The 12,730-nt window shown below is 30.8% G+C and overlaps 2 protein-coding genes across 2 annotated transcripts; both read right to left on the reverse strand.

Annotated features, from left to right (window-relative positions):
* Nucleotides 1–1,649: 1,649 nt before the first annotated feature.
* LOC140810529 (uncharacterized) lies at nucleotides 1,650–2,165 on the reverse strand. The gene has a single exon (XM_073168365.1). It carries the CDS (start codon nucleotides 2,163–2,165, stop codon nucleotides 1,650–1,652), a length of 516 nt encoding a protein of 171 aa, XP_073024466.1.
* Nucleotides 2,166–3,441: 1,276 nt separating this feature from the next.
* On the reverse strand, nucleotides 3,442–5,677 carry LOC140809789 (GDSL esterase/lipase 6). Its single transcript, XM_073167519.1, has 4 exons — nucleotides 5,350–5,677; nucleotides 5,006–5,151; nucleotides 4,115–4,580; nucleotides 3,442–3,880 (listed from the first exon to the last, which is right to left on the reverse strand). The coding sequence occupies exons 1-4, from the start codon at nucleotides 5,591–5,593 to the stop codon at nucleotides 3,642–3,644; spliced, it is 1,095 nt and encodes a 364-aa protein (XP_073023620.1). The 5' UTR covers nucleotides 5,594–5,677; the 3' UTR covers nucleotides 3,442–3,641.
* Nucleotides 5,678–12,730: the final 7,053 nt, after the last annotated feature.

Below are 12,730 nucleotides of genomic sequence, written 5' to 3' on the forward strand. Positions count from 1 at the left end.
TCCATCAATAAATCCCAGTTTGTTCTTGACAGAGAGAGCAATCCGCATTGCTCTACTCCACGATGCAAAATTGTCACCGGTGAGTGGCTGAGAAACAAGAACGATCCCCGGATTATCCGAATGATGCAAAAAATAGGGACTTGAAGGATCATCAACCGCCAATCGGGAAGATGAATTCCATGGAGATGGGTTCACGGTTGCCATTGATATGACACTTTGCGAGCTCAAAACTCTGATCCAGACTCAAATGAAAAAGATCTTAATTCACCAATGCGCTGAATGTAATCTTACCGTCGATCAACCTCGAAGCGGAAGAAGATTGTGCGGAAAAAAAAAAAAGCTCTGATACCATATTACAGCAAGAATGGTGAATGAAAATCTTATTCTGAATGAATGTTGTGATACAATGCTTGAGCCTTTTTAACTACCGGGAGTGTCTAACTTCCTCAACTAAACTGGAAAATAGTTACAACTACTTTTTATTATTATCTATAATAAGTTCAAAGAAAATAATAACGAGTTTTTTTTAAAAATCAAATAATTACGTTTTTAAAGGTTTCAAACATTCTTTTAAACTATACTTCATTGGTAAAATTTATAAATCTTGCCCCTTAATGGCATAAAAAGTCAAATTCTAATAATTACGTTTTTTTTTATTAAAATATATTTTTAGTTTCGGTTTAAATGGAAAATGAATGAGAGTTCCGAACCGGAAACCAAACTGCCATGTTCAGTTTCGGCTTGAAACCAATTACTCAACTTCGAGAACCATTGGTGTCGACTTTTTGTGGTTTCTATCTACACCTATTAAGTGATATGTACGAATGAGTTATCGCTAGTGTGTTACATGTACAAACGATGTGTGCATATATATTAATTTTTTTATATATAAGTTTAATTATATTGATATAAATTTCTGTAATATTGTTTTTGAGTTTTGATTAGATGAGTAGATCTTTTGTGAGACGGTCTCATGAATTTTTATCTGTAAGATAAGTCAACTATACCGATATTCACAATAAAAGGTAATAAATACTCTTAGTATAAAAAGTAATATTTTTTTATGGATAATCCAAATAAGAGATCCGTCTTGTAAAATACGACCCGTGAGAACGTCTCACACACATTTTTGTTTGATTAGATTACTATATTTTTTTTTTTGGTTGAATAAAATAATTAAAAACTTAGCCACTATAGGTTGGGACCAATTCCACGTGCACATTCGTTAAAACATTTCAAACACAATTAAATATTCACAACAATTATTGTGAAATAATAGATGAAAAAATATTATTTTTAATTTTACAAAAATTATTGTCTTTTAGATATATATCGGATCGTTCAGTCTTATAGAACTATTCATAAATATTTGATTAGAAATCAGATTCAATTTTATAACCTCCATTGGGTTGGTAAGAAGAATTGTTCCATTCCAAAACCAGAACCATTCCAATATTTAAAATAAATAAACAAATTACAACATAGGTAACTCATTATTTTGACCAAGTTTTGATTTTATTATTACTCGACACAATTACATAATTTTTTAATATATTGCCATGTTATAATAGCAGAATAAGATCTAAGACCACCTACTAAAAAAGAAATAAAAATAACTATAAGAAATAAACTAATTATATTCAATTTAATTATCTAGAAAACACGGGCTCTTCAGAAATTGTATCCAACAATGGCTTCCTCGACCTACACGAAGCCACCCTATACTTATAATCCGGTACCACGCCATCTAAACTCAATCTCAGCCGTCCACTTTCGCCACCATCATCAGCCGCAGCTTCCTCGACCGCTTCAGGCGATATCCTGCCGCCGTTCCCACCGGTTATCCTCTTCGGCGCCGAGCTCCCCGCCATCAAGAAAACCGCAACATCCGCCGCCGTGACCACCGAATTCGCTCTCCTTATTGGAAACATAACGTAAAGATTACCAAACTCCAAGTCCTCATCTGCCGATAATGGAGAAAATCGCCTTCCGAGGCTCAACGACTTGGCATTCACCACGAAGAAGCCAGGAGACTCCAGCATCAGCTCCGCCGCCTTGACCGCATCCTGAAACTGCCGTATTTCGCCTCCCGGGAGGATAACCCTCGCGGCCTTGTGAGTCCCGAGTTTTGGAGACAAAAACGTGCAAGACATGTAGTTACCCATCCTGTTTTTGAATCTTTTATCCCAATGAAACTACCAATGATTAAAGAAGCTTGGACTTGGGCAAGTTTACACACACACATATATATAGAGAGAGACGGTTTCAGACATGTGAGTTGAGTAAATATAATAATTTGGTCATATTTGGCTGGTACACGGGCCCAAATTTACACGTTAATAGCAAACGAGAAACTTCGTATGACTGAAAAGGACAGCCCGCGGGGGTGTTTGACGAGCCTACGCGCCTAAGTGGCTAAATGCATGGAAGCTGCGAAAGGTCCTTATAACCGCGGTTTTTTCAAAGTCCTCGTATAAGCTCCACGCATGCTCCGATAAGGAGTCATACCAAATACAGCAGTCTGGAGTAAACCGAATTAATTTATTATTCATCCAATTAATTTGAAAATCGCTTTTAATTTTAAAAAAATCGATTGAATCAGTTTGGTTTTGACTTCTGAATTTTAAAAATCGGTTAATTGATTTAATCGATATCTTTTAAATGATATTTATTATGTGGACCTGTTCATAATTTGTGGGCTATGTTTTCCTTGCATCTCTCATTCTTTAAACTTAGCCTAAAGTAGACATTTTCAACTTAAAAGTTAAATACTTTATAATGTTCATCAAAATTAAAAAAAATTTATCCGCTTCTACGACCATTTTTCACCCACAAACAAAATTTGAAGTTTTTAGATACCAAGCTTTAAAGAATACTTTTTAAGTTTTTAATTAGCTACTTTATAAAACAATATATTTTGGATTACATTTTAAAGAAATCATCCTGATTTTTTAAGAATAAAGTTACTTTTTCTTTTAAAAAAATCAATTTATTAGATCGATTTTATCACTACGTAAAAATTCAGTTCAGTTTCGATTATAAAAAAAATAAAATCAATTCGTGCAATTATTGAAAATTCGGTTTGGTAGATTTAAACGAAAGATTCAAAAAATAGAACTCTGTATATCGACTCATAAGCTCCTGAAAAATTAAATTTGATGGGAAAAAAATCAAGCTTACAAGCTCAAAGCTCAATATACAGAGTTTAAGCAGTGCCTTGAACCATCCCAATTGATGTTTAAAATCAGAGTCCATTCAATCTAAAACCTTAAATTCTAGAAAACGGTTATTACACGACATCACCAAATTTCAAAATATCATGCTTTTTGACTTATGAATAATTTTGTGCAAAAACATATGATTTTGATGTTAATAAGAAATCAGCATCCATCCGCTTACTATTCGCTGCTAAAGTATTGTCGAAGTCATGATACAAAAAAAAAAAACAAAAGTGAGTCAAGAACCGACACGCCTCGGTTCTAAACTTTCTAATTTCTTTGTATAACACGCCCATTGTAATCACTCTCACGCATTTTCATTAATCACATCATTTTAAGTATTGTACGGAATCACGCAAATCATATAACTTACTGGTAACGCGATACAACAAAATCCTACATTATTTGGAAATTAAGTTTAATCTAGTGATGGAGGGTCGTCATGTTGGCCATTGTCTTCAAATTAAATGGCCTGATTCGGGAACGATTTCCGCCCCACAAGGCCTTAGATATGAGCTTGTAAGTGTGCTCTGATGGATGAAAGAAATCCCAAAACAGGTACTCGTTTGGATTCTTGCATACCGTGTAACCTTCCTTACCACATTGCACTTCACCTCCAAGAACTCCATAACCACAACATGCACCCGTTGTGTTTGTGAAACCTGCGTAGCCAAAAGTTTGATCGTTTTCTCGATGATGTCAAATGTTTATAGTCGTACTATATATTATATTCAAGTACTAAAACATCTTGAAAGTTGAAATGGCTTGATTATGTCAAATATGTGGTGTCAAAGATAACTTCAATTTCTATATTTCTTTAGGAATATTCAATCCTGATTAAGATAATTTACCAGTACATTAATGAACTGAAGAGCCAGAATGGGGCAAGAACATACCGTAACGTTCAGGATTTGCCCGAAAAATCTGGACAGTTTTATAAACAGCTCCATAAACCCCAACTGCATCGGGGTACTTGGCCTGTATGCCATTCACCAACTTTTCCAACCCCATGTTAAATTTTTTTACCATTTTATTCATTTTTCCGTAGCATTTTGTTACCGGTGCACCAGGCAGAAGTGCCCTAGCGGGGACACAGCCTACCGGGCCCAAAGCAAACAATGCAAACCGACGAGCTCCAAGTTTGTAAATCGAATCCAAAAAGCTTTCCACTTGAACCAGCATGGATTGCACATAATCATCTGGGGTGAGTGTTGGGGTGTAGAATGGTAAGAAGAAGTTGAAGATGTCATTGGAGCCGGATTCGATAAAGAACATGGAGTTTTTTACTAGGTTAGTGTCTATGTGATTTTGCTCTGCCATAGTTTGGAATTGTTGAAGTTGAACTTGGATTGGTGTCACTCCCTAGCAACCATGCACAATGCCGATTATTAATTACTAAAGATTAACGTTATAACTTACGATAATACGAAACTTCGAAAAGTAGTTGAATAGAATTAAATCATAGCTAAAAAGGCAACTGCTACGCATTGGTACAAAGAAATTAGGTCAACATTGTTTTTCTCGAAACAGAGGTATATTAAGCGACAAAGGACATGAATGAATGCGGCGATGCATATTCAATCGGTGCCGCACGCCATAATTAATGGTAATTCAATACAACCCCATTACTCATGATATTTTAACATATCTCAATGAACTTCCGAAATTATATAGTGGGATGTAGCATTATGGTTCCCACGTACGTGTGCTGTGATAATTATTAATTTAAACATGCAAATAATTGAGACAATTATCAAATAGAACAACGTTAATTAATCTTGTGGTACCGAATCATTATTTGTTGCTTGTAAAACTCCGCTTCCAGCACTAGCAAAGTTAACTCCATTTGATGGATATTTATTTTGAGTTCCATTCACAATCTCACTCTGCGCCTCCATGAAGGGTTTTTGCAAAGGAATGCCTATAAATTCAGCTGCAAATCCACCAATAAATTAGGCCCATCTAAATATAGGTGAAAAGCTAGTGAACAAGCACCTTTTAAATAAAAAAAAAAAAAACGGGCTAAATTTTTTCTAAAACCATATGATCTTTACTTTATTTTTTGTCGTTCCGTTAACAGGTTTGAACGCCTCAATCATACGTGATATCAAGAAAAATGCAACAAACTCACATATGAAATCAGACACTGTCCTTCCATTTGTGAATCTTCCTGTAGGGCGGTGAAAGAAATTGGATCCATACGGTGGGAAATCTGCCTGAGCAGTGCAGTTTCTGTTATAATGATTGTTCCCAGCATCAAAAAGGGAGTCCCCGAAAATGAAAATCGCGGGAACAGTTGATCCTGCAACACTTACGCCACAAGCAATCAAAATCCAGGAAATTATGAGGAGAGAAGCAATCAGATTTCTCTCCATGCATGGAAAAACTGAGGGTTTCTTCTTCTTCTTGTTGTTCTTTCTTAAATGCGCAGATTCTTGATTTATAAATTAAGCAGACGGTTGGGTTTATGGGTGATCAGAAAAGAAGGAAAAGTTGATGGAAAGGAGGACAAAAATAATTAAACCAACACACGAGGTAGATGCATGCATGGCCTAATAGAGTTATTTGTAAATCGTCATCGTTACTTTACATTAATGATGACGACGCATTCTCAACTACATTTTTTGTACTTGTCTTATGTTAGATCAGTTCCGCTTCTTAAATTTAATCGGTCCAATTTTCATTTTAATTGTTATTAATATTTTGTGAGCATTCATCCGAAGTTTATAAGTTGCAGTTTAATAATGGCGATCTAGAATCGAGTCACTTGCGAGTTCACCGGAGCTTGGCACTTTTTGATGAAGCTCAGGTTGAAACACTAATTGCATAACAAATTGGTAGGAGGCTAGGCATTGGAGCCACTAATTGAGAAAATTTCATTTGTAGTCCTGTAAATTGATTTGTTTTATATTTTAGTCTGTAACTTATCAAAATTTGGATTTCACATAGCAACTCGGAATTTTATTTTTTTAAGATTGGCCACTTTTTGTAAGAACCACTAAATCCAATGAATATGATTTACATGACACTAATTTTCTCCTACGTAACACATTGTACAAGCATTAAGTTCATATTACTCAAAGTAAAATTAATATTATTAAAAAAAGAAAAATGAAGAAAAATGACATTCAATACTTCAAAATGAGAAAAAAATCGTTCCTCGATATTTTTGTTTATGTATATTAATTTTGTGTAATATAAATTTTATTTTTGTCACATAAGTCACCGAAGAAAGCATCAGTGCAAGTAAGCAATATCCGATGGATTTTGTGGTTTCGGACAAAAAAATCCAAGTTATTGATTTAAAACAAAACTTTGACAAGTTAAATGATTAAATATCAAAACTAACTAACTTGCATAACTAAAATTATAATTATAATTTCTAAAATTTAGATTATTTTTCTTCCTTTATTTATCAAACATATATTTTATTTTTGTTTCTCCTAAGTTTTAAATTTTTCTAAGAAAATGACCATACTTTTATTCTCTCATTATTGGTTGATTTTTCTAAGGTAATGGCCATGACTTGAAGATGGTTTGGTTTTTATTAGAAAATGACCATGATATTCTTGAAGATGAAAAAAAAATCTATTTGATTGAACCCATTTGTTACTGCACACAGTTGGCCCATTACTCAAACTGATTTTTTTTAAAGTTCATGATTGCACTATTATGCATCTTGTCTTGAATCACACACCGATTTGTCAATATCATATATTGCTTCAAAACCATCGGCCAAGTTAATTGTTTTTCAATTATTTATGATTTTAAATATTTTTTGTGCATGATATGAAATTTTCATAGTTTACTCTTGAGTTCAATTATTCGAAATTTGATATTAGATTCAACTCAAGTTTCAAACTAATTAAAATAAGTTCACTGTATGCGTTGAATGTAAACATATTATAGTTTGTTTTATTTCAACTTTGTGATGGTTTCATTCTTGATTATTTTGGTGAAATTGATGGGTTAAAATTAATTGAAGAATTATGATTTGTATTGGTTTTATTCTTGATTATTTTGTTGTGCAGGCCTAGATTTTTTTTTTATTTCATTGAATGTGAAGAATGTAAATATGGTGTTTTTCTATCATGAGAAATGTGAAAGACATGTTCTACAAGATACGAAGACTTGAAAAGAACAATTGTAAAGTAACCATTTTGTTATATTTTATGATTAGAAGATTTTATATATTTTTTGCTTTATCAATTATATGTGTCGCCTACGTTGAATCAAAATTCTAACTCTGTCTCTAGTTATATATGAGTAAGTTTCATGTGAGAATCAAAATTCTAACTCTGTCTCTAGTTATATATGAGTAAGTTTCATGTGAGACGGTCTCACAGATCTATATCCGTGAGACAGGTCGACTCAGTGTATATTTGAAGTAAAAGATAATACTTTTAACCAATGTTTTCATAACCGAACGGGTGATTGAATTAATTTACTTTATAAAAACGATTTAACCAATCAGACTATTCAACCGGATTGTCGGACTGGAAAACTATTATATTATATAAAATAATAATTTAAAATAGTAAATAACATATTTTAAATTCTAAAAATATTAAATATATATAAATAAAAAATATATTTATCAAAGTCAACATAAAATATATATAATCAAATATAACTTTTTAGACAAAAATAAATCAAAATAAGCTCTAATACTGCTAAAATAATATTTTTAGCAAAAGTTGATACCCAAATAATCATATAACTAAAAATATAAGAAATAATTTTTTAAATAAATATAATAAAATTATAAATTTCTAAAAATTTAAAATCTAAAAAAAATAAAAAATATTGTGAACTAGTTCATAGATTCACGATCGGTTCTTGATTGGTTCTGATAGTTAAAACATTTATAGAGTAGGTCCATATTGGACTAGTGTTGGTTTCCGATTGAACCGGTCAGTTAGGTTCATTGTCAAAAACACCGTTTTTGGTATAAAAAAATTAATATTTTATCAAGAATCCATTTCTTAGAATATATCTCTTGCAAAATTGAGTAACGAGATTATATAATATTAATTTTTTGTATATACAAGGACATAGCCAATAGGGGTGGGTGCTCATTTTTTAAATTTTATTGACCAAGGCCTAAAAATAATATAAAAATAATTATATTTTTTCACTTTCTTCTTTAATATTTGATCTTATCCCTCTAATTTTTATTTTATTTTTTTAAAATCGTTTCTATCTATCTTTCTTGGCTCTGTCCTTGTGTTTATATATATACACTAAAAAGAAGTAAATTTTATTTATTAAAATATTTATTAAAAATCTAGCATAAATTTATGTGTTAAAAGTAAAGCTCAAGTAATAATTTAATTGATATAGAAGTTATCGGGAACGGGATATTTAGGAAAATAGATTTGGTCAAACTTTTTTTTAAAAAAATAACCGATGTTATTTTAAAAAAAAAAAAATTGATCAAGATTATAAAACAAAACAGCCCATCGGAAACACAAAAATTATACATTTAATAATTTAGATTATTGGGTACTATAATTAAAGTGAGAATAAGTTTTCAAGATAAATGATAAATTGACAGTGTCAGGACCAGACGTCAAGCCCTAATCCCGAACCGATGAATGATGATTTTGTCCTTGACTGGGTCTTCACAACCATCTTATATATATGTGTGTATATATGTATATAATGGCCGTCCAAGACTAGGAGACAACCATCTTTGTGGCGTCCGGTTTAGAAATTCATAATTATTCCTTTACTAGGTGCCACATTTACTTTCAATCTTTCTTTATTGAATTTCTATTTTTATTTTTACCATTATTATTATTAGAAAGATATTGTAGATAAAAATTTAATTACGTTCTACAATAATTTAAAGATTATCTACAAATATTTACATTCTTATTTCAAATATGTACAATTATTTTACAGCGGAAGTTTAACATTCATAATTATGTTACAGCGGAAGTTCAACATTCATTTATAAACAAATCATCTCAACTTTCAAATGCTCTTATTTCAGCTTCAGTTATTTTCCTCTTGTTCCAATTCGGGGGTTCCTGTGTCTGGAAATTACAATAGACGAAAAGAAACAGAGGGTTAAGTCTTTGAGGACTTAGTGAGTTTAAATCAATATATGGCTTTTAAATAACACTTCATCATAATTATACATGAAATAATAGGCATAAAAATTTAGATATTATGAATGATATGCAATGAAATAATAGATAAATGAAAATTCCATAAAATAACATTGGTGGCTCTAATCGAGCACTTTTTGTGAGCCGGGTGAACCATTCTCCGGACCGAAATATTCGGTGCGCGTTGTTCAGATGAACCATATACCCGGGACTTTTGACCCGTTGTTCATTGGACTCATTTTCCGGGCCGAGGCCACGTTGTCCAGTGGACTCAATTTCCGGACCGAAATCCGTTGTCCATGACTCCATTCATTCATTCATTCATTCATGATATATCAATCCATTCATAAATATGCAAGAAAATATATCAGTAATTGAAATGAACAGTGGATGATATTTGAACATTAAATAAATGCTATTGAAATTTTCAGGCCAAATGCCAAGGGCTTTATAGAAGAATGAATAGTAATTTCCTCACCTGGTAACTTACAGTTTAGGCTTGATTAATACTCCGAGTTCCTGGAGCAAGTCCTAAAAATATATTATGAATGATATTTACATGTTAGAGTTTTTAAGTAACTAGCTGATCATTTCCAGATTATTTTTTGTTCAAAATTTAATCCGGTTGATTTTAATTAAGTTTCAAAAATTCATATTAATTAGAAGGTATATTCAAACATTACGAAAGTTGGCCAAAAAGTCGGAAATATCATCACAAACTTTCGGCCGCCGGAAAATCGCCATTCCGGCGGCGCGTGAGATTCACGCGCTGAATGTGCCGGCGCGTGGCTGGCCGTCCGGCGGCCACGCGCGGCCGGGTTTTTTCCAGGATGTGTAACATTTTATGATCTTGAATTCTTTAGTTGAAAGTTTTGTCAAATTCCTAGCCGATCAATACCAGAATTAAATATCGTCGTATGGTTAACTGAGGTACTCCGACATTCCGGAAATCTCAGTTCCGGCAATATTTTGGGACGACGGACGATATGTACTTCATCTATGCAACAAGAGGTATAACTTTGTTATTAAAGTTGACCTCTAGTTTGGTGTGTAACTATAAGAAAATAAGCGAAAAGTACCTAGTTTGAATACGGTATACCGTTGTCGATTTGCGGAATATATTTGTTGGATTTTCTTGTTTTCGGTCGATCTTCTTACGTCACCTCCAGCGTTATATTGTTTTATGATATGAGGTGAATAGTTGGTGATTTATCGGGATTTTTCGGAAAGGATATGGCTTTTCCTTCTATTTTTTCTTCTTTTTCTCCCTTTTCTCTTCCTTCTTTTCTATTTCTCGGTTGCTTTCTTGTTCGGTGGATTTCTGGTGGAATATCCGGTATATATAGAGAAATTTTGTGCTTATCCTTATTAATTTATTATTATTTTTATTTATTTATTTTATTATTTTATTATTTATTTATTTAATTTTTTATTAAATAGAAAAAATGTTATGTTTATCCAAACTTAATATTATTATATTTGTGTATCTAATTATTAACCCGATGTATTGAACCTAATTATAAATTATCTTATAATTATTGTACTTAATTACTTAACATATATATTGAGTTTAGTTATAATATTTTATTATATTTTGGGTATTTGATTTTGGAATGGGAAGCTCATAGTGCTTGATGAATTTTTAAGTGTATTGTGATGTATTTCAATTTATTTCTAGACACTTTGGACAAATAAAATTTGTACCGAAAAATAATGTGATAAAATTTTAAAAGTGAAAATAATAAAATTTATACTAATAAAAATGTATTTATGCACCTTTGTTTTTAGGATGTCACAATCTTACTAACAACTTTACTCGGTTTATACATATATATGTATATATATATATCTACTTACATATAAATATACCACTTCCAATTGTGAATTTCCATATTTGTCCTTCTCTATTTATTTATTTAGCTTAGCAAGTAGTTTTTTCATATGGGTTAACTTGTAATTTATTTCTTTTATATTAAATAACTAATTATTAAAATATGATGATTACTATTCATTGAATACATTGAATTTATTCCTATTTCAAGCATTAATTTCCATGTTTGTCCTTCTCTATTTATTTATTTAGCTTAACAAGTTGTTTTTTTATATGGGTTAACTTGTAATTTCTTATATATGTGTGCGTGTGTGTCTTAATATTCATTGAATACATTGAATTTATTCCTACTTCTCATCTTGTGGTTCTACATGACCTTCTTCTTCTTTTTTTCCCAGAGCCCGATTAATTAATCTATTTACATATAAATATAATACTTCCAATCTACTTACATATAAATATACCACTTCCAATTGTGAATTTCCATATTTGTCCTTCTCTATTTATTTATTTAGCTTAGCAAGTAGTTTTTTTATATGGGTTAACTTGTAATTTATTTCTTTTATCTTAAATAACTAATTATTAAAATATGATGATTACTATTCATTGAATGCATTGAATTTATTCCTACTTCAATCATGAATTTCCATGTTTGTCCTTCTCTATTTATTTATTTAACTTAACAAGTTGTTTTTTTATATAGGTTAACTTGTAATTTCTTATATATGTGTGCGTGTGTGTCTTAATATTCATTGAATACATTGAATTTATTCTTACTTCTCATCTTGTGGTTCTACATGACCTTCTTCTTCTTTTTTTCCCCATAGCCCGATTAATTAATCTACTTACATATAAATATAATACTTCCAATTGTGAATTAGTAAAATATATTTGTCAATTTTCACAAAATTTAAAAATTACATCTATGTCTCTAAGGATTTATTTTTATGGTTATTATAAATATATCACTCCTTTCATCTCAACTATATATTAGTATATATTTATTTTAGTTTTATTACATTAATTTAATTAATATATTGTTTTTTTGGGGTTTCATTTTATTTTAGTGATTATCTATTTTTATTTTTTACTTTATTATTTAATTGTTAGGTTGGTTTTTTTGATTTAATTAATTTGATTTATCGATGGTTCGTTTTTGTTTCCGTTTCTTTTTCTTAATTTTTTTTTACGGTTTGGTTAATTTATATAATATATCTATTATTTTTCACAAAATTATGAGATTATAATAGTCTGGAAAGATTTATTTTGATAGTAATTTTGTGCTCTTCTCTTCCGAATTATATATATGAGCAGTATTATTCATTTAATACATTGAATTTATTCCTAACTTTTCCCTCCTTGTTATTCTACATGGCTTCTTCTTGATTTTTTCAGAGTTTGGTTAATTATTAATTAAATAGTAAAATATATTTGAAACTTGTCACAAAATTTGAAGTTTACATCTCGATTTCTAAGGATTTAATGTTGGTTATTTTGAGCTCCCCTATTCCAAACTATATATTAGTCTATATTTATTTGATTTTTATTATATTAATTTTTCTTAA

This window comes from Primulina eburnea, chromosome 13 (genome assembly GCF_022965805.1).
Source record: "Primulina eburnea isolate SZY01 chromosome 13, ASM2296580v1, whole genome shotgun sequence".
NCBI classification, from domain to species: Eukaryota; Viridiplantae; Streptophyta; class Magnoliopsida; order Lamiales; family Gesneriaceae; genus Primulina; species Primulina eburnea.